This window comes from Chlamydotis macqueenii, chromosome 19 (genome assembly GCF_036417535.1).
Source record: "Chlamydotis macqueenii isolate bChlMac1 chromosome 19, bChlMac1.mat, whole genome shotgun sequence".
NCBI lineage: Eukaryota > Metazoa > Chordata > Aves > Otidiformes > Otididae > Chlamydotis > Chlamydotis macqueenii.
Window position 1 is genome coordinate 4430297 of NC_141574.1, and position 22190 is coordinate 4452486.

Sequence of the window (22190 nt, forward strand, 5' to 3'; positions counted from 1 at the left end):
TTCATGCACCCCGATCGGCTGAACAACGGGCTCTGCGCTGCCGCGGCCGTTGCTCACATCAGCGTCTATTCCTCTGTCGGTAGGTGCTTTCACCAGCAGAAACAAGAAACACCGAAAACGTGTGAGTAAATGGCAGTTCCCGGCTTTGAAATGACAAGGTGTCTGGCAGCTCGGTGTCAGCGTGACGTACCCTCGGTGGGAATTACACACTGGCTCGTACAGCGTGAAGCTCTGATCGCCTCTTCAGAGCCAGCACGCACTTTTGCACAAGCCTGGTTTCTTCTTGGGGCTGGCAAATGCTGTGTGAGAAGAGCACACAGAACAGCAAAGGCAAGGCACAATCTGTAACCGTGCTAATTGCTGGAGTAATTAAAAAGTAAAAGACCAAATTAAATACCAGAAGTCTGAGCATCAGCACAGAACCACTTTTCTTCTTAGGAGCTGCCTCTCAAATGTTTGTCCTCACCAACATCCGCCCGTGCTGAGCCCTGAACAATCGTTTGAGCAGATGAGAAAAAAATGTCAGGAATTTTTCTTTTCTATAGATTTGATGTTATTTTCTCTTCAGTATGGCAGGATGAAAAGACATTTCTATTGAGCAATTGAATTTTCCCCACAACAGACACAAGCTGGCACGTTCTGAGCATTTGGAATTTCAATCTCAATTAAGTAAAGTAATAATTGCTGCACCTAAGGGTTTCTCAGCTCCCTAAGAGGAAGCACTGTATACATACACAGATTTTCTCAGCTTCACCGTCGCATACCTAAGACATGAACTGAGGGATGAATCACAACTTCAAATTCTTCACTACTAAGCCTGGCAATCAACACTGCCACTTTCTGGCAAAGAAACCCTAAAAATCCCCGATCTTCACCCATGACATCATCTGCAAACAGCGATGTGATTTATGTTCCGTGGGGCACTCCTGTCCTGCGACTCCTTCGCTCCTAAGGGTGCTGGGGAAGGAGGGGCTCATCCCTGCGCCTGGCAGGTCTCCGCCACAGAAGCAGCTGGGTAACAGGATTTGTTCTGGATAATCCTCACTTTGGCTCCTGGGAGCCAAGGGCAGGAAGCAGTCGGAGATGCACTCAGCCAGAGACGGCAGCCACCGCAGGTAAATGGCTTTTATACAACTTATCCTCCCCCAGGCATGTGCCAGGTGTAAAACACGTTTCTGTTTTCAAGCCCCAAGAAGAAAAGGCACATCACAAAGTCAGAAAGAGCCGCATAAATTCAGTGCACTGACATCAGGGCAAGGGGCATCCCCACAACCGGGCAGGCAGATGCCCGGCCCCAAGCTTCCAGCGTGTTTTACCAATAGTTTAACCTGCTGACGCAAACCAGTCAGTCAGTTCAGGACAGTGACGGAATCCAAGTGACAAACTTCTGCCCATTTGCTTTGGTCCTCTCTCCTCTGAGCAGCCTACCAAATACCAGCTGCACAAGCTTGGCTGGCATAAATGCTTTTGCATAAAGACTGCGAAGTTCCCAGATCACACTGGGAATGCCAGTAGCAGACCTTCATGCTGTGTGGCCGGACCACCAGCTGCTGCAGAGAAGAGATGGGCAACGGTAGCAGCTGCGGGGAAGTCAAGCACGGCCAGGGCTCCTACCAAGCCACGGGGCAGAAGGAGCCACAAGGACAAAACTAAGGACCAGCCGCTGGCAGGGAAGAGCTCTGCAAGCTCACAATCATGCACAGTGCATCACCTCACATAGGGCACAGCCATGGAGGAGGTCCCTGCTTGCCTTCCCCTTCCAGATTCCAAACCTCTGTGCCCGCAAGGCGGGAGGCATTTCCACCATCCTGGCTTGTCACTGCCCAAGAGGCACCCACCCTCTCCCCACGGCGCGACACGGGCACCTTTCCTTCAATAACCAACTCTAGGGCAATCGCTGTCTCCTTCTCGTGCAGTTGTCTGAAGAGGGCCCAACAAAACAGACCCTGAGCCACTGGTGGGGTTGTAAGCTCTGCCCAACTCTAATAATTAGAGGGATGGCCACAGACAGAGGTGGTATTCAGTGGCCTCTTAACCTAGAGAGTTGCTGGGTTTTATGTAGATGACTCCACTTTTTCAGCTGCGAAGACTGCAGCAAATCCTCATGGAGACAAACATCAAAAAGAGGATGCTGGATGTGGCCCAACACAGGGCTGCTGCTCAGCCAGCCCGAGACAAAAAGCAACATAAAACATGCAGGGCTCTCAGGGCGTTTCATTTGTAAAACGGAGTAAAACCTGAAGCCTTCCTGCAATTCAAAGCCAGGCTGTCTAGAGCAAAGTGACTTTTCAGGCGAGGCACTGCTCCCCTCTCTCCATCCATCCCTCCCTCCCCACCCCTCCCATGCTCACCATCCCTCTGTGAGATGGTTCTTCCCAACCCAGCAGGCTCACCACATCACCATCTTTCCACCTCAAGAGCCACTGTCCCCACGCAGCAGCCGCAGGGACGTGCCTGCAGGGAAAGGCAGGGACAGCCACCTACCCTTCTGCTTCACAACGTGGCAATTAACCGGCTTGAAAACTGCCTCTCTAGGCAAAAACCCATCCTGGGAGCGACCAGGGCGGCAGACATCTGCTTTATGCACCACCTAAGTGATAAACACCTTTTGCCGAGTGGGGCCCTGGATGCTCCTGTCACACACAATAATTAACCTGTCAGTCAGGAGACACAGCGAATTAACGCAGACGGAGGTGGATAAGGGAATGAAATCGTTCCACTTGAGTCCCCAGAGCTAAACAAAACCTAAACCAGGTCAGATCTAACAACAAAAAAAAATGTGAAAGACTTCTAAAGATTCAAGAAATCTCATCTAAGTAGGCTTTCCCAGTATTTGCCAGGAAAGTAGAAAACCAAAGACAGAGAGTACCCAAGCGCAGCACGAGCCAGGATCAGGCTCGCAAGAGGACAGAAAGGCACAGAGCGCATCGCTGTGACAGTGGGCAGAAGCGCACACACGGTGCTCCTTTCTTGACTGCCAAGAAAGCACTGCAATAGAGGTGGCCTGCAGGTCTCTGAAGACAAGGGGGAGGCAAAATTGCCGGTACAGCAGCCCATCGCTTTCTCCGTTCCTTTACAAAACAAAGGAGTCAAAGCTGTGCCATACGTTAGCACTTAAGCAGTCCCTGCCCTCAGTTTCCCACCATCTGTACTACTCTCTGAAACTCCCCCACTCATTTAATTTATTGCTGTGTTTCTCCGCCAAAATCAAAGGCCTAAATATCAGTAATCTCGGTGGGAGGCATCCAGCTGCTACAACCCATTGTACAAATAAAACGTTATTTGTGCAAACTTGCATTGAGAACGCCAGGAAGCAAATCTTCCTGCGAAAAATTTCCCATGCTTTCAGATTAGCAGACCAAGCTGCACGCATGAAGACCTTTCCCCTTCTGTGTCTGTGAAATCCCGTGCTTAGGACACAAAAATGGGTCTTTTCTAACCCTGGAACGGACTGATTTTGGGAGCGCGCGGCACAACAGCGGCAGCAGCGGGGGGCAACGGCTGGGGCTGACGTGGTGGCGGGCAGGGAAACTGAGCAGAGTTCAGGGCTCAAGTTCTTGCGCTGTGTGGGGTTGGTGAAACAGGGCTGCTCCTGGGGGACTGGGGTGCTGGGATTGGGAAATCCCGGCGGTGTCAGCTGCAGAACCCCGCTCCAGTCACTCATTCAGCCCCCAGATCCCCCCCACCTCAGTTTCCCTGCCCGTCGGATGAAGACAGCAGGACTTCCCTATAATGCATGCAGCCATTTGCAAGGCTCCCGAGCACAGCGATTACAGGGGAGAGATCGTTAGAAGCAGCCTGTAATGTAACAGCGATGCCACCTCTGCCTTGCAGCCACAAACCAGAATTTAAAAGAGAGCACCCTAAAAAATAAGCTTGTAGAGTCATCAGCCTCCCAGAAGGAAATAAGCATAGCTCCCTCCCCTCTTAAAACACCAGGTATCAGTTGATAAAAGCGCATTCCTGCAAGATAAACACCCCAGCAGTACTGGCAAGGCAGGATTTGTAGCCCGGCGCTCTTCAACTCACTCAGAGTGACAGCAGTCAGAAAAATGTGGCGGCAGGTGAAGAACATTTCTAACGCCCCGGTGAGCCGTCTGATGCTGAAATCCTGTCAGACCCAAGTATGCATGCAGGGATTCACAGTGCTGCTGTTGCCCAGGCCCCCGAGGTACCTTTGGAGGGGCAAATGGAGGGGTGGGGGGGGTCGCTGGCAAGGCTGGAGGCACCTGCGGGCTCTTGGACTCCCTCACTTCCCAGGGCTGGAAACAGTCACGCAAAGGTGGTTTCATCTGCTTCACGGTTCTGACGGCAAATCTGGAAACTGTCATCTTGTTCCCACGCCATCACACAGCTTGGTTCATTTGAAACCCGTTTTACCTTTGCTGTCTTCCTCCTGGCTCAATTCAAGTTGTCTTATTCCCGCATGCGACAGCAGCAGCCAAGCGAAGAGAGAGCCCTGGACTCACCCGAACCTCCAGCGAGGGCCAGGCAAATGGATGCTGAATCGCAAACAAACCAGTGTAGCCCACGACCTAAACTCTCCGTGCACGCCTCCAGCCCAGCCTGCAACTTTTTAAACCAGCAGTGAGCAGGAGGGGATGGAGCTGAGATCTCTGGCAATGCCAATAAAATCATTGTGTCTCTCCTTTTTTTTGGGGAGAGGCAGAATAACCCTCTTGAACTATCAAAGTGGGGGAGAACCAACATCTGCCGAGATTCAACTCCGCTTTGGTCTCACTGGTTTAGCTCCAACTCTTTCCTCACGCGTGGGGAAGGTCCCTAACTTTTACACAAAGGCTCTGCCTTTCAGCAGAGGATTGCAGAGCACCTTACAGGCATTTTAATTAAAACTTACAACCCACCCTGGCGAGGGAGGAATTAAGAACAGGGCCCCGGCTCAGACAGCAGCTCACGAACACAAGCATCTCTTTCTCCTGCACAACCGAGGGGCTCGTCTCAGCTGCAGGAGCGCAGCAGTCCCAGCCCCGCTGAGCTACATACGCCCCAAACAGCACGGAACCCTCGAAGAGCCGCCGGAGCAGAGGGGAGAGGCCAGGAGCACACCCCAACGAGACCGGACAGGCGGGCAGGGGCTCCCCTCCCGCCGACCAAGCCACAGCAAGGAGAGGAGTTCAGCTTGTGCCGGACACACAAAAACCTGGTTTATACCCATCCGCAATTTAAACACCAAGCATTTCCAAAGCACGGCACTACCAGGGACCAGTTCATTCACCTAACAGCCCTGGGCAGGGTCAATAAAACAGAAAACTATTTTTTTTTTTTTTTTCCCTGCTTACCTGTAGGGTGAGACTTTTGCTGGTTGAATTAAATCTACTTAAACAAGAGTAAGTTCAGACATCTGCCTTTGCATAGTGTCAGCTGCTAGAAGTGAGCTAACATCCAGATGCAGTGGCATGTCAGGATTAGCCCAGGCCAGGGCAGGAATGCTTCCATGTATGGAAAAATATTGGAGCAGTGAAACCATAAGCTTGGAGCAGAGCAAAGTGAGAGGCCCTGTCAATGAAGTTGCAGGCTCAGGTTTAGAGGCTTTAGCAGCTCAGATCCGCCATAAGATCCTCAGCACGTATTACAATAAATTTCACACTTTTTCCAAAAGGGACTCCCACAGCAACGCTGCAGGCTGTGAGGGTGAGATCCTACACCCATCTGTTTGCTCTGGAAGCCAAGCTCGGACCACGAGGTACCATTAACGCTCCCCGCGCTGGCCACAGGCTGGAGCGTTGATGGAAAGGTTCTGGTGAGCACAAGGCTGCTGCTCGCGCCCGCCTGCCCGCCCGTCTCTCGGCGGCTGCCTTCTGCACAGCAGGATTTGCAAAAGCCAGCTCGGAGCTGGCACGCTGGACAAAGTGGTGGCAGTTCAAAAGAAAACGCGGAGCTGAATCAGCCCCGCTGGGGAGTTGGCGTGTGCTTCTGCCAACACCGCAGCAAGGGCAGCGAACGCCACGGCACAAGGCGAGAGCCGGGGCGGTATTCTCTTCAACCAGCCCGGCACAAATCAAGAGGGCTCATTTGTCAGCATCCTGAGTTGACGCTAATGAAGTAATGGCTATGACTTCATCTCTCCAGTGGGAATCTCTTGGGAACGACAGAGAACTAGAATTCCTCTCTTCGGCTCATTCACACAGTTGCAATTCGTTTCAGTTGCCTTCTACTCTCTTCTGCAAACATTACCTAATTCTCACCCAGATTCTTAAATCCTTGCACTGAAACATAAAACAATGCTCCCTTCTCAGCTGTCAAAGTCCAGCCTTGCAGAGATCCCTCCCGGTGGGATCTGACCCCCTGTGCCGGCTGCCATCCCCTCCCCCAGGGCCAGCCACACCGCGGCCCATGCGTACCTGAGGACGCCACCAGCTATTTTTTTTATAGCACAGACACGAAATAAAAACCTGGAAACTCTTGGCAAATTAATTTTAGATAGGGACCTTGCACATTTTCTCTATTGAAATATTTTCAAGTCAGGTGGGATTTAGCCACGGTAGCAAAGACAATGCTGCTGGAGGACCCTGGAGTTTCTCTCCTTGGCTGGGCTGGACACCTTCAACTGCCGCAGATCTTCACGGGTGCAAAACACGCACAGCAATCTCCCACACCACCCTGCTGCTCCAGCACTTCGTCTGCCTGAAGAGGCTGTCGAGCCCTGCCCGCAGCAGCACTGAGCAGCCCTGCTGCCTTCCTCACTACAAGCCTTCAGCTTCCAGGTTTGCTCTGCCCCGACTTTGCTTCCTGGTGATCCTGCTGAAGATGCTTTCCCAGCTTTGCACCATTCCGGGGCTCGGCAGTTGCGATGGCATTTATCACTTGAAGTGCATCCTTCATGGAGCAGATTCTCCCCAGCATTTAGGCTCCGTTCCCAGCACTCACCTCGCCGCTCGGGCAGGGAGCCAGCACCCCCCGTGCCTTGTCGGGGGCTCCCATCGCTTTGTTTTGAGGCCAGAGGGGTTTGCTGGGCTCCGAGCGGGGGGTTGATCAGATTGCAAAAGCTCAGCTAATGCCCTGACGCAACCGAAGCAGTCAGTCACTCACACTAAATAAAGACCGCAAATTCTTTACATATTAATTGTTGGTTGCAATTGTTCACGGTGTTGAAAGACAGACGTGAGAGTATGCAGAAACCATTCCTGCATCTTTTTAGTTCCACCCTTCCATGAATTGTGTGTACTCTAAGCCAAGTCAATAAGACACTACATTTTCTCTGGAAAACTTAGATGATGAAAACGCGATCAGCTATCATACCAGATGCTCACATTGCAATCTGAAATACTGGTATAATTCACTTTCCTGGAAGAAAATTTAGTATGCCTATTTGCTTACGTGTCAATTCAGCTCACTCCCAGTCTCTCCACCAGCCACCTCTTTACCTTGCGACCTACTGATTTAACTCTAATTGTGGGGTTTTTTGCCTACAGAGCATCAGTAGAGAAAAGCAGCCGTCCCAGCTAGCAGAGAGGAATCTGCCCTGCAGAGGTATGGTACGGCAAGGCAACGCCGGGGGGAAAGCCCTCGCCCCCAGCTGAACACCCCCCAACCCAGCCAGGGCTCCTCCCCCAGGAACGGAGGGGAATTAACGGGCACAAAGCCCAAGTTGTAATGAATCCAAGCACACCCCCCATGCTGGTGTTAGTCCCCCCTTTCCTAATCGTTCTTATCTGGAGATGGCAGGAGCACAAACTGATCTGTCCAGAAAAATGTTTCAAACCTATCGCACATTACGCTGTGACGGGCTATGGAACCAGTTTAGAGAAGACACGCAGCTAGAAAGTCATGATTATTCAGTATTCAACCCAGCCTGAAAGCTCAGGAGTCAGCTTGTTATTTGCTGAAAGCGGGGGGCCTGAAATTATCCGTGAATAGTTCAAAGCTGCAGTTAATTCAACATCTCTCCTTTCAAAGCAAAAAAAAAAAAAAAAAAAAAAAAAAAAAAAAAAAAAAAAAAAAAAAAAAAAAAAATCACAGATTCCTGGAGTGTGTAAGCTTTTTAAAAATGACAAACTACTAACTGTCAAATCAAAGCAGCAAACAGAAATTCACATGGCTGATAAGACAAATAGTTGCATTTTAAAGAGTAATTAAATATCACTTTGGAATATTTTGCTTGGAACTTGTTTCCCTGATAAAAAACGGGGAGGGGAAGGAGGAGGAGCAGGCAATCCGCACACATCAGCGAGCTTCTCACCAAGCAAATGCTCAGGCAAACGCCGCTCAAACTTGTTTTCTTGAATTCAGAGTTCACCCTGCGGTATTACAGCTCCCAGTATTCCCTTCAGTTTGCTTTTATCCCCACATTTCACGTCAGAACTCTAGCAATAAGGAGCAGGCGATCCCTACGTTGAAGCTGCCTTGTCAGGGAGGAGGGTGCGTGGGGCTGGGGCAAGAATCCCCTGGTCTAATCCCCAAGAAGTGCAATATCTTCTGACTTCACTTAGATTAAAACCATACCCCAACTTCCACGCTGGGAGCGTTGCTGAAAAAAAACAGGAATGCAAAACAGAGAGCTCTACCCAGACGCAATTCAGGAGAAGTGAAACCCTACCCCAGCCGCATGAGCTAACCCTCCCCTGCGCCGCTTTGAACCATTAAAAGTATGTCCATGAGAAAGGATCAAAAAACTCCAACTTCAAAACCCTCTGGACTCTCTCAAAACCCATACCTGCTAACACTGAACTCTATGAATTTCTCGCAAACTTTCCCAGTACTAAGAAATACCTACAGAAAGTACCTACAGGCAATGGTACAAAAGGATTATTTCGAGCATTAAACGAGGCAGCTTCCTGCCATTTCAAACTAAAACCTTATCAATCCACTTGAGAAAGCCACCCTCCAAAGGCAATGCAAACCTGACAGCAGTTTTTGGGACAGGACCTGCAGAGCCCAGTCCAAGACCCAACCATACGTGAGCAGCAAAAGCTCCCACTGCTTCTCCCCACCGTGGAGCCGGGAGGATCTGACCATGGAAAGATGTCCAAGGACTTCCAGAGCTGGCCCTGAAACACGGGCAATTACCAGCTGAGGGATGCAACAAACAACACGGCAGATGACACAGCAGCAAGACGTTTAAAATACTAATTCTCCCCCAGGGAAAGGGCTCAGGCAGCCACAGTTTGGATATACAGGGCAATCCAACCTCCGAGGACGTCAGTGATGTTTTTGCAATTATTGCAGGACCTGGATTTTAACCACAGCCCCCAGCCTTGCAGTTAACGGAGAGCAGTGAACGCCTACGGGGATTTCACTGAAGGATTAGGGTCTTGGCATGAGAGACGACTGCGAATTGTGTGGAGCGTCACTGCGAAGCTGTGTAAAACACACTCAGAAATAATTCTGAAAAGCGACATCAACAACAACAAGAATTAGAGAATGTTTTGGCTTCGATGCTGTCCGCACAATGTGGAAATACTGAATAGCTTATTCCTCAGTCACAACTGAAGTTCACTATTGTACTTCTCCAAAATCGCAGAGAAAAACGCTCCATTATCTTGTACCGTCTTTTGTAAAGCTGTTACACGTTCAGCTCCTAAAAGAATGCATTTCTGGAGAAGAACTGTGATTACTTTAAAAAGCGAAGTCGCTTTGCTTAGTTCTGCAACCTGGGAGTAACAAATGAAATTGTCAACCATGCATTTTTAAATGAACGTTTTCATTTCAACATCTGGATTAAGATGCCACAATGAAAAACAGCACACAGGCTTCTCCCCGCTCCTTTCATATATCTCCCATTCTTATGTTTCAGAACCAGCGAGTTTCAAAGCAAACAAAGAATCAGTTGGTGCTGCTAAGGCCTTGCTTCTTACTCAATAGCCTTATGTCATGAAAAGACCATATTTTTCAAATCTACATCTCCCTGAGCCAAAGATGTCACATACATTCCCACCCCAGAAATACAAAGTCAGGAATACAGCTGAAAGTGATTACCTAGATATTTTTATATGATGAAATTCAAAAGCCGCTTCAAGTGATTTACAAAATTTTCTGTTAGACAAATCCCACATCTGTGCTGACCACTCGCCTCCCAGATCTCGGCAGATGGCAATTTCAAAGAGAGAAGTTACGAGTCCCTGAAAAATCAGGGTATATCTTGAACTGTCATCAGAGGTTTGAGTGTTCCCCCCCCAACAAATTGCGTACAGTTTAATGCCATTTTTACCTCCTCCTCACCATTTCCTGCACAAACCCTACCTACAAAACCAGTACCCAGTGTCTTACCAGGAGAGGCTCCCACAGTAGACAATCTTTTTAAGCTAAGAAAATGCCCTGTTGGGGGGGGGGGGGCCGGGGGGGAATAGAAAACACAATTTAAAAACAAACAAAATAAATAATTAATGGGTATTTATTGTAAAAGACTCCATAGAGGTATCTGCAAACAAGGAAGAGGATGGTCACACTTTATCCATCAGTCTTCAGAGCACCGTGCTGAGGAAGCTGTACTCCCAGCACGGAAGGCGTGCTCTGTCCACATCCATCTCGGATCACTTACCATAGCAGTCAAGCCACCAAAGCAACACAATCCCAAACTACCAACTTGCTCCTTTTCCCCTCCTTAGGGCAAACCAGAACAGACGTCTTCTTCACACACAGAGAAGATCACATGCCTCTGCCACACAATTCAGCCAAAGACACATTTCATCTGAACACGGGAGAAAATACATAGAGCAGGGTATACAAATCCAACTTTTAAGAAAAAGGAAAAGCACTCTGTCCCAAACAAAGTGTATTCACCAGCGTAAGCAAACAGAGGTCCTCAAACTGTTCTCAGACTGAATAATCACAGAAACATAATCAACGTGGTTTGCATTTATTTAAAACCAGAAGTATTTCAGCTCCACTGGAAACGGGTTTGCCTTCCCAAGAAGAATCTGGGCAACACTCAAGCAGATGCATGAATGCAGCAGAAAGCAATCACAAAACAAGAGGCAAAGCACAGACCCTACACCACTGCGGCGCTGCGCGGATGCATGAAGTAAGCCTAATCAGAAGAGTCCAGATTACAAAGAATGAGGAAGACGACTGGGCCAAGTAAGTAACAAGTAAAAACAAAAGCAAGGGCAAGTAAACAAAACAGAAGATAAACTGCTCCTCTCCCAGCGCAGACCCACTTGCAGCCTCTTCTCCTCCAGTACCATGACCCCTATTTCTCCCACTGCTATGTGGATCCATGTGAGAGGACCTAGTCGACAGAGAACATGGCCAATTTTTTTTTTTTTTTTAGCAGAAATGACCAAGATGTCCCACGGCCACGCAGTGCAGCAGAACAGCATGCTCCTACTCTGCTCCAAAAGCCCGCGTGCCGTAAGCCCTCGAAGAGCACCCAAATTCATCCCGAGTGTAGATGGACTCTGCAGCAGAGATGGTCTGGAGCTCACCAGAAGTCTGGGGTCCTCCCGACAGCGGGGAGGGTGTTGCCCCGTTGCGGGCGCCAGCGGACATCAGGGTACGTAGACAGATGGGGGCTGTTTTCATTACCGGGGTTCTCAGTAGCAATCAGGAATTAAAGCTGTTATTACATCAACCCTCCAGAACTTGAGCAGCTGTTCGTGCAAACAGACAACGACAGGGTGATGTTAAACCAAAACCCCAAATGAAACAAACACACGGAGCAACATCTCTTCCCCCATGTTCTGCTCAGCAACGCCAGGCATTATCGGAAGATAAATCAATTATCAACAGCTGCGTATAGCTACCCAAATCCGGGGCTGAACAGCTTAACTGAGGGATGCGTATCACGAGTTAAAGGCCTCCAATCTCATTTGGCACATTACGGTTTTGTTCTTAAAAAAAACCCAGTAACAGGGCTGGCTGCGGCTCAGACGGAGGCATAATGCCATCCTCCTCATTAATCAAAGGCTTTCCCTACGTCCAGATGTTTGCTGACTTGTACCGCTTTCCTCTATTACTGCTTTGGAGACAGAAATTGCTGTCTGCTAAAGTTACCCAAACTCAACCGGTTGTTGCAAGACGCGCCCTTGGTAACTGCACCCTGGCATTATTGAGTTACTGAGGCATTCAACAAAGAGTGGCTGTTTCCTTTGACAACCCGTACCCCTTCCACCAATAACCATGAGAGTACGATGCTATTTGACTTTCAGGACTGTGGGAATTTTTCTGTAAGTCCAGAAAGGAGCCTGGTTTTTAAGATCCATCAATATTCAATGCCCAGGGCTTGGAAGAAGGAGAAATGTAAAAAACCGCAGAGTAGACCAGAGAAAGACAAGGCGCACGCTGATAAATGTTTCAGCAGGAAACCAGGACCGTAATAGCCATATTATCTAATCATTCTGAGCAACAAAAATGATGCTACAGCCAACATGGGATAGGAAGTCATCTCTCCCCAAAGCTTTCACAACCTCAGTAGATAAATTAACCTACAAACAACGGGAAGCGCTGGCTGGAAGGGACCTCCGGAGGTCTTTGAGCCCTGCAGTCACCAACACGAGACCCCGTCAGCCACGGCTTCACCCAGCCAAACCCTGCATCTGCCAAGGATGGGGGCTCCGCAGCCTCTTGGCTGAGGCTGAGAGCTTGGGGATAGAGTTCAGCTCCCAGCCCGACATTCCCACATCTCTCTCTCTCTGTATTATCTCTACTCTGTATGTCTAAGACCTCTTTCTTCCCATAAATCTATATAATTCTCTGGGGCTTGTCTCGCCTCGGGTTTAGGAGTAGCCTTTAGCGCAAAGGAACCATAACTCAAAAGGACTGCCTACATTTTTCTAATGCTTTTGTTTTTAAACAAATTAAGCCCGCGAGGTACCGAACATATGCTAGACATCTCCAGCTCTTGCTGGCATGTTTTTGAAAAATAGAAAGTTTGTGCTTTTCTGGAGAGTCAGGTCATTAACCTGACTATTTAAAAATCAGCCTATTATACAAGGAAACTTCTAACTGCCTGAACTACAGGTTATAAATCTCCTGTTTAGAAATACGATATCCTGACATAATTGCCCTTATAACTTACAAATAGGTTCTCTGTTATCCACAGATTAAGCTTCCTCCAAAGCCACATCACATCTGCTTAGTTTTGAAAATATACAGCACGAGCTTCAATTACTTTATACTCCACACAAAAATAATCCTGAATTTAACTTTGGGCTTCTTGGAATAAGAGTTTAAGACCCCATAATCTTTTTATTTCGTGTTTTCTTGCAATCTAATAGATGGAAGTATTGGCTGGCATGTAAAATTAATGCCACCTTCCACTTCTATGATTTCACAACCATTTAACTACGTTGCAGTGGAATTTTTAAAGCAAATATGGCAAGCAAAAGTCCCACCATCTAAATAACCTGAAATGTTCTGGAGGGAAATGGCCAGCTACTAATTGGAACCACAATCTTTTCACATTCCTGTAGGAAGAGGGTTTGATTTTAAAAACACTGGAATTAAACTGTAATTTCTCTGAAGGATGAAGCTTCTGTTACAACTCTCCTCGTTAATGAAAACTGATCTCAGACCCTGAGCTGTGAGCATTCCTGCAAGCTCCCCGTTAGAAGCACCTGGACTTCAAAGGGGCAAACTGGGGGCCTTCAGCAGCATCACCCAGGTGCACGCGAGAGCTTTTGCAGAACTGGAGCTTAGTGAAAAAAACCTGCAGCAAACAAGGAAAAAAAGCCCAATCTGGGTTTCAAAATAGCTGTGCCTCTTCTCAGCAGACAGGACATCACACGGCGCAGCCAGACAACAGACAGCTTTTCCTTAAACGACTCCTTTGCCAAACGAACAGCGCGGAGTGCTGGCAGAAGAGGGTTCAGAGATCCACTCAGGAAGATGTCATCCCTCTCATCCCAACATAGCCTCGCAGAACCCGAACACGGGGGATGCCGGAGGGGGCTCAGCTGTCCCCCCGCCCCGTAGGTACCGGCGTTACCCCAATCCCCGCTGAAGCGGAGAACGCGCCTCGCTGAGAGCCAGCGCCTGCCCGCTGCTTTCAGACCAGCAGCCACAATCACTCACCGAAAAGATGTTTAGAAATGGCACTGTGGGGCACCATCTTTTTAATTCTTACTCAATAGCTTCCAGAGATTAGATTTGTAAAGAGGATTTTTTTTTTTCTTTTAAAACTACCAAGGTTGCGAGCTCGTTGGGATCTGGAAGCCCAGCCTTTGCCTTCCTGTCCCTCACAGCCTTCCCTGTCTGGAGCTCACAGAGCGCTTTTTGTCTGATATCTGTCTTTCCAATTAAGACTTTTCAGATGAGGGGCTCTAACTTGTAGAGTACTGAACACACCAGCTGCTAAACGAAGACAAGTTAACGAACACCATCACGCAAACTCGCCTGGCAGCTCTGCCAGCAGCTCCCAGACGAGCCGGACTCCGACTCGCTCCTAAACCACCACGGCTGGCAGAGGCCACGGCCCCTCTTCTGTGCCAAAACCCACACAGGAGCCCACGGGGCCCCTGCCCACAGCCCACGCCAGGCCCACTTCCCTCAGGCTGAGCGGCACCCACTCGAGTGGAGCCGGGGTCCCGGGTTTCGGGGTCCTGGGTTTCGGCTCAGCGGAGCCGAGCAGCTTCCCGCACACCTCGCCTGCCCGCCCCGCTCCTCCGAGGGACCCGTCGAGGCCAGTGGGTGCCCTGAAACCGCGACCCCCAGAGTGGGCTCCTCCACTCGCGGAGGGGGACGGTGCCTGAGTGGGAAACCGGCGGCACCGGAGGAACCGGGCGAGGTTGCGTTGCCCCGCGGGACGGCAGCCGACACCCCCCCCCCCCCCCAACCCCGTTCCCCCTGGGAACTTTCTGGAAGGCGCCCACCCCACGCCACGCGGGGCCCGCCCTGGCCACGGAGGGGAGCAGGGAGCACGGCCGAACCCCGCCGCCCCCAGACAAAGCCCGGGGCGCGCCCCCCCCCGCCTCTCCCCACCCCGCCGGCCCCAGCCCCGGCCCCCGGTCTCACCTTGCGGTGTTTGTCGGCGAAGGGCAGCGCCAGCCAGGGCATGGCCCGCACGGCCTCCTGCCACTGCTGCTGCTCCTGCTCGGCCGACACGAAGACGATCTCGAGGCGCTGCCCGCCGGCCGCCGCCGCCTCCCCCCTGAAGCGCCCGTAGAAAGCGGCCAAGCTGGAGCCGAGCTGCGCGCAGGGGCCGCCGAGGCTGCAACCGAAGTAAAGCCCCACCAACGAGACCCCGCGGGCGGCCAACGCCGACACGGCCACCTCCTCCCCGTCCGCGGCCACCAGCACCTCGCCCAGCACCTCCGACAGGGCGCCCGCCATCCCGCTCCCCGCTCCGCCCGCAGCCGCCGCAGCCCCGCGCCGGCCCGGCCCCGCCCCGCTAGGGGGCGCTGCCGCGCCGCGCCCGCCCCCGCCTCGGGCAGCACCGCCCTGCGCCCCTCACGGCCCCGGCCCCGGCCCGGCCCCCTCCGCCCCGCAACCCGGTCACGGGCACGCACTGGCCACGGACACTCGCCCCTCCCCACGGGCCAGCCCGGCACGCAGAGTGGGTGCGGTGGGTAAAGCCCCACGGAGTCTCCCCCAGGCCTCAGCCCCGTCAGGGCCCGGCTGCCCCCCGGGGAGAGGAGGGGGATGGCCGGTGTTCGCCCCGCGAGGAGGGCGCAGGCCCTGGCCTTGCCCCGGCGGGGCTGTCCCGCTGCCAGGAGCCCGGTCAGTGCTGGGGGTCAGCGGCCAGCTGGCCCTCGCCCAAGTTGCCATCCTGCAAACCCAGCCTGACCCCCCAACACAAACACCCACCCGGCCGGGACACCCATTGCTGTCCCTTCAACCGCTGCCCCGGGAAGGGCCACATGTGGCTGGCCCCCTGTGTCCAGTCACAGCAAGAGGCTTCCCTTTTTTGTCTTCAAAATCTAATGTAAATACATGTTTACCCTTATCAATGGCGGATGGAAAAACCCAAAAACCAATCCAGAAGTGTAAACACAAGTAAATTGGGCTGCATTGAATTACCCCGTCTGGCTGGCGGCAATACAGAAAGGAAATACAGCGTAAACAGTGACATGCAAATCAGGCTTTAAAATGTATTTGTCCTTTATAATCAAAGTCTGTAATCTGCAAGCCCACAGAATTCACTGCAGCACGGATCCTCGGCCACTTCAGACTGATGTCCATGCGTCCACGCTGCGGATCCCAGCCCGCCTGCCCTCGCCGGCAAACACCTCTGCGTGCGAACGCGCACCCTCCGCTCTCACACGCCAGTAAAGCAAAACGCAACCTGTGAGCCTGTGCGAGGCCGAGCCCAGAGAACGGGGCTGGGGGGCTGGAGTTTGAGGCTTTTGGTTTGGAGCATCCCTTGGGACACACAGCTGCACCGGCACTGCGGAAACACGCGGGGAGCAACGTGTGTGCGCAGGCTGGACACCACCTCCATTTTACTGTTTGAAAGACCAGTGCTCTTAAATCTTGCTAGCTACTGTAAAAGACACCTTTATTTTTACAACAGTTCCTTATTTGGCTGCTTACTCTTGCTGCATTCCACTGTACTTAAAATCATTGTATAGCATCCAGAGCCATTAGGGGATGCTTTATAAACACAATTAATTACCATTATTATTATTACAGCTTTACAATCTCTCTTTTCTTTTGCCAAGACCTGCTCCCTAGAGGTGGTTCAAAGCAAGAGGAGTTTTGTCTTGTTTTTATTTGTCCTGCCTTATCTGCCTTAATTAAGTATTTGGGCTCTTCAGGGCAGGGAAGCTGTTTTTTAAGTCTGCAGCCCTGAACTCAACCAACCCATGTGGTAATATAAAGATTCTGTTGTAAAAATAATATTTATGGCTGCAGTTAATCTGTCTGGCCCCATTTTTAGAGGACAAAGCTGAAGTAAGATGCTCCGAAATACAGAACAAGTAAAAAACATTTCTTTCTCTTAAAAAGCAATAAAATGAGGAAATGGCAGTTCTTACTAAACAACATCACAGTGTGAGGTGTGACTAAACCGAGGTTAAAACGTGCGAACACTTGCAGGGCTCCTGTTGCGGGTCGGTGTCTGCCCGTGTGCAGGCTCCGCAGCAGAATCATGGATTCAGGATGCCCGTCTGAGAACCAACATGAAACACTGGAATTGCAGAGCCAGGACATCATCACGGGGCTTTTAATATGCAGTCTCTTGTCTATACAGAGACAGTGCCAATCTGTGTTTCCCTAACTCCTATTCATTTTTTCTAAGTACTGTTTTTTACACTGCATCTGCTTCGGCTAGTATATATTGTATATTTCACTAAAGTATTTAGCAAATATTTTGCCAAAGTATTTATCAAATATTTTGTCTAACTATTTGCCAAATATTTACATTTGCCTGGATTTTTTTTCCCCACAGCCAGTGTTTATTAGGGTCTTGTTGGCAAGAGGAAAAAAATATTGATGAAATGAAAGTGCTGAGCCTGAGGGTGCTGCCAGGCAAAAACAAAAAGGGCTGGAAAAGGGGGCTCACTCCCATCCCTGGCTTCCCCCTCTGCTGATGCTGGCTCTGCGGGACCCCCTGAGCCCTCACCCCAGCCCGCTGCAGTTGCCCACGGAGCTGGGCTGGCGGGTGAGCCCCCAGCCCTAGCCCAACGGCTTGGGGGCAGAAATGGCAAACTGAGTTGAATTCACCCTTTCTGTTTCAATCAGGGGAGCTCGTCAGGCTTTTTGGTTTCTGCCCAAAGCCGACAATACCGAGCTGTGGAGATGTATGCTCCTCAGACTGAGCAAATTAAACCTGTGGCAGCAAAAAGAAGAAAAGAAAGGTACACTCAGGGTGGCTTTGAAACAGCAGTAACTGAGTTACCCTAAAGCCACAGCGTCGTAAAAGAAGCCATCAAAGAAAAATCCTATTTACCAACAGCAGAAAAAAAAACCCAGTCTGGTTAATTCCCGTCTTTGGGAAGGCAGCTTTCCAGGATGCGACACTCGCTTCCCAGCACACGCAGCGCTGCAAAGGCACGGGCCGGCAGCAGCACTCAGCGGCGGACGCGCAGCAATGCAGAGGCACGGAGGCCGTGCAAAGCTCGCAGGTGCCGGCGAGATGCTAGCTTTCTCGCTGCTTCTTTTTTAAACAGGCGATCGCCTTTTGGACAAATTCCATCCGCTGTAAACATCAGTTTTGAGCTTCTCGATAACCCTTCTTACAGAGGCACGTCTGCACAAGCAAGCTGGGACAAATAATGGTGTGAACAGTCCTGTTTATATGACTGTCCGTGCCAAAAAATAGCTGTTCTGGACAATGAGGACACCCAGGATGATCAGGGACCGCTGAGAGCTGCCCACTTGTGAACCAGGGAGAGTCAGCAGCTCTGATTCACAGGCAAGAGTTCAACTTTGCTGGCAGCCACGGACCTGCGGGTCCTGTACCCGCCTCAGTGCAGCAGCTGCATCACCAGCCAGCAGCACTGAAAACATTAATAGACATTACGTTGTTGAACGTTATTGAACATTAATTATTCCTTGGAGATGCAGGCAGCGATGGAATACTGATTCTCCCGAGTCTGAGGAAACCACATCAATCAGCAGGATGGACTTGAGAGCACTTACGTGGTGTTAAACAGACAAACCATCCCTAGGTAGCCAGTAGAGAGGCTACCCTGTAAAAAGGTCACTATAGGTCTGAAATAATTAGCATAGTTTGCTACTGCTCTTACTACTCCAAAATACAGTAACTTTTTTTGCAGTCAGATCCCCACGTGAGGGGAGCTACGTGAGGACGGCTGTTCTGGTTCATTCTCCCTGTTGACAAGCCCCAGATCCGTGCGCTATATCCACTGACTGCTCTGATCATCTGATCCTATGGTGTGGCGCTTAAATAAAAACTAATTTGATCGCAAGAGGCTCTTTAGTTTTCAATTTAGCTGTATTCTGAACTCCAGATTGCATGCAGGGGGGTGGATTTTCCACGGTATCTGGCCATCAGCCAGCAGGAAGGTCTCTTAAAAGAAAGGAACACTCTTCAAACAGCTGAGTGTTTGACATAAATCCATTGTGTTCTGACATTTTTTCTTATTTGGTAGCTCTTAATCGCAATGGTTCCGGACACGGTACATTTATGGGGTTTATTTTAGTAAGGGGATGTTGGCTGCGTTTCAGAATATGGACATACGTATCTAGAGAAAGCCCTGGGTAGCCATCCTGCTGGAAGGCTGCAGAAGAAAAGGGGTCTAATTCTGCTCTACAGATGATGCAAGCAACTGCAATCCTTCTCCCCTCAGCTGCTTTCTTCTGTATTCACATCAGCATCGCTGAGAACTGCTCAGGGTCCCAGCTGCCGAAACCAGCTCTGACAGGGCAGGCCATCTCTGCTCCAGACGGTTTGTAGCCGGTCACACATTAACTCCTTTAAACAGCTCTGCGTTCAGGTATCAGCCTCCTAAAACGCTGCTCGGAATATGCTGGAGGTCTAAGACGACCGAGTTCAACGATTTTACGCTCTGAAGGAATTTGACCCTTCAAATTCTTCTAACTGGTGTTGCAATACTGTTAATGATCGGATGGCTGAGGGCAGCTGGGTGCGAGGGTAGCGGTACCTTTGACCTTCCCCGTCTGTCTGGGGGCTCCGGCGGATGAGCCCTGCCAAATCGTGCCCAGATCTGTTGTGCTGGTGATGAGGGAAACCTCGGGGCACCCCTGCACGTCACACCAGGTCCTGGGTTGCTTGTTCTGCTTCCCAGCAAGACTGAGATCCACATCTGACCGTGTAAACACAAACCAGCTCTTCAGAAAGCAAATACCGTTGATTTCAAACAGCAGCACACAAGAAGGAGGGGTTCAGTCACGGCCCATCTATGCGTGTGGGGCTCTCTAGGGGCCCGTCCTGTACCTGGCTCCTGGGGGGGGGAGGTGGCATTTCTCCCCTAAGCCTTTTCAAAGTTCCCCCTACTCTTTCCAAAGCCCTTTCCCCCAGCTTTCTGCCTGATTCTGTCCCTCCTCCTTGCCCACCCGGAGTATTGATCTCAGCAGGGCCACAAGTAAACTTCAAAGGGACTCACACTCGCGCTGCTTGCTGACGACCATGAAGGCACCATCTGAGCCTTCTCATTTCCCCTCCTGCCTCCACGTGAGATAACGGCACCGCAGGAACCCTCTGGCCGTCACGCAGCCAGACTGGCGACAGCACTCACCCCACCAGCCAGGACGCACACGGTTTGCTGCTAACTGCTTCTGTTTCTTCGTAGCTGCCGCTGCAGTGCTGTCCTGCAGGCAGCACCGGCTCCGGCACAGGCACCAAACCGCCCGCGGCTCTGCCGGCCACAGGAGAGGGGACGATGGCGGACAGAAGCGGCAGCCCCAGCTCGCCAAGCCCTGCACAAAGGATCAAACACCAGTGACACTGCCAGCACAAGACTGGAGTGACACCTCTTCCGTTTCTCCGGTCCGTTTTCCACCCTCAGAAGATGTGGTTGAGGTTTGCATGCTGGCTGTTTTAACATGAGCGCGAAAATCTCTATTTAGCCTCTTTCCAGCGGTGCTGAGCCGTCCCATCTGCAGCTGAGCACGCTGGATGGTGAGAGCGCTGAGCACCCAGGGCGTGAAAGGCCTCGGCCTCTGAAACATTCACGTAAGAATCCAGCTTGACGTGTCTGTGTCTGAAAGCGCTGGCCGGGGACAATTCAATTCCGCAAGTCAGTTTGTTCCGTTCCCTCGTTGGAGAGGAGGAAAACGTTAACCTGAGCCCAGCCTGTGCCCACTGCAAAGCGCATCAGGGTTGCCCGAGCCACCCAGGGTGGGTCATGGTGATGTGAACACCGCCGGAGGAAGAAGAAACTGTTCCAAAGTTTAAAAATGCTCCCAAACTTTACTTTGTTCTTTCCTGGCTCATTAAAAGATTTTGGTTATCTGTGAATAAAATGAAACATACATTTATTGAAAAAAAAACCAAGTTCAGGTGAATTTTGCAAGTTGTTCTTTCCCACTTGACTGCCACCAAAATCAGGAGGAACTCCAGACCAGACCGCAGCAGCATCAGGCACTCTTTTGTCCTGAGATACCCTGATTTAATCACGGCACATAAAATCAGAGCAGCTATGACTCACCACTGCTACTACTGCACAGTTGTGCAGCACAATTGGCTGCACGGTTTTTTGTGATGTCACATTATACCTGAAGGACCAAGGAGGTAAGTGAAACATTAACGAGTCTTTACATCTCTGGATGGTGACACCACAGCTATAAGGTACCAAGGCAGCATTTAACAGCTGTTAAACCAAGCCCCACTTTCCACTGTAATTTTCTGTGCATCAGAAAAAGACTTGGTTACAATTACTTGGTTACAAGCCCCTACACTTAGGTAGAATTTCACTCCTGTAACAACTCAGGCTCCCACCCAAACCAAAGCTGCTTTTTTTCCCAGGTGCTGGGCAAACACAGCCATGGACACCCCAGCCCAAATGTGAGATGTGAGCCCCCTCCCCTCCCCTTCAAACCTTTGCACCCTGCCAGCTGCACCACAGTACTGATTCCAGGTGGGAATCCCTGGTTTGGGGGGCGATCCTCAGGTCACCCTGTTCACGAGGTGCTGGTGGGTGGATGGAGGAGATGAGGAGGCTGCCCAAATCCAGCTGCCCCCTCACCAGCAATGCTGATGGCAGAGGGGACATCCCTTGGGTCATGGAGGATGTGCTGAGACGTCCCCGCCTTTGACAGCCGCTTAAGTTGGGGGGCCCAGCCCACAGCCGTGGGGACGTGGGGGGGTCCCAAGCCATCACCCCACAAGCGGGTCCCTGGTCCGTAGCCACTACCCGGGATGGGGGTGGGGGGTCTCTGGGCCGCTGGTGACCCCCTGGTGAGTGTGTGGGGGATCCCCAGGGGGTCCCCATCCCATAGCCAACACGTAGGAGGGCTCAAGATGTCAATTAACAAACAGGGGGGTACCCTGTTCTCCACACAGCAGGGCCCCCACCCTCTCGTCAACACACGCAGGAGGCTCCCCAGCCCATGGCGGTGTCCCCAACCCCCCAAAAACCACGGCGGGGCTCTGGCTCCGGCCAACACGTGTGTGTGCGGGGAAGTCCCCACCTCCCGCCTCCCCGACCCACGCCCGCAGCACTGAGGCGGAGATCCCCCTCCCCGCTCGGGGGAGGGTCCCCGGTGCACGGAGCGGACCCTGCCTCCGCCGTACCGGCCCGCACCGCCCACAACCCCGCGGCCCCGGGGGCGGGGAGGAGGCCCGGGCCGTGCCCATAAGGGCGGGGGGGCGGCGGCTGTAGCGAGCGGCGGCGGCGCGGCCCATGGCGGCGGCGGCGGGAGCGGCAGCA

At 51.4% G+C, this 22190-nt stretch overlaps 1 protein-coding gene across 1 annotated transcript in view; it reads right to left on the reverse strand.

Annotated features, from left to right (window-relative positions):
• The window catches only part of NXN (nucleoredoxin), a 52217-nt gene extending 36980 nt beyond the window's left edge, over positions 1-15237 (reverse strand). Inside the window, exon 1 of the mRNA XM_086763401.1 lies at positions 14911-15237. Coding sequence (XP_086619527.1) covers positions 14911-15228 — 318 coding nt within the window. The 5' untranslated portion in view covers positions 15229-15237. The remainder of the gene's footprint in view (positions 1-14910) is intronic.
• Between the last annotated feature and the right edge of the window lie 6953 nt (positions 15238-22190).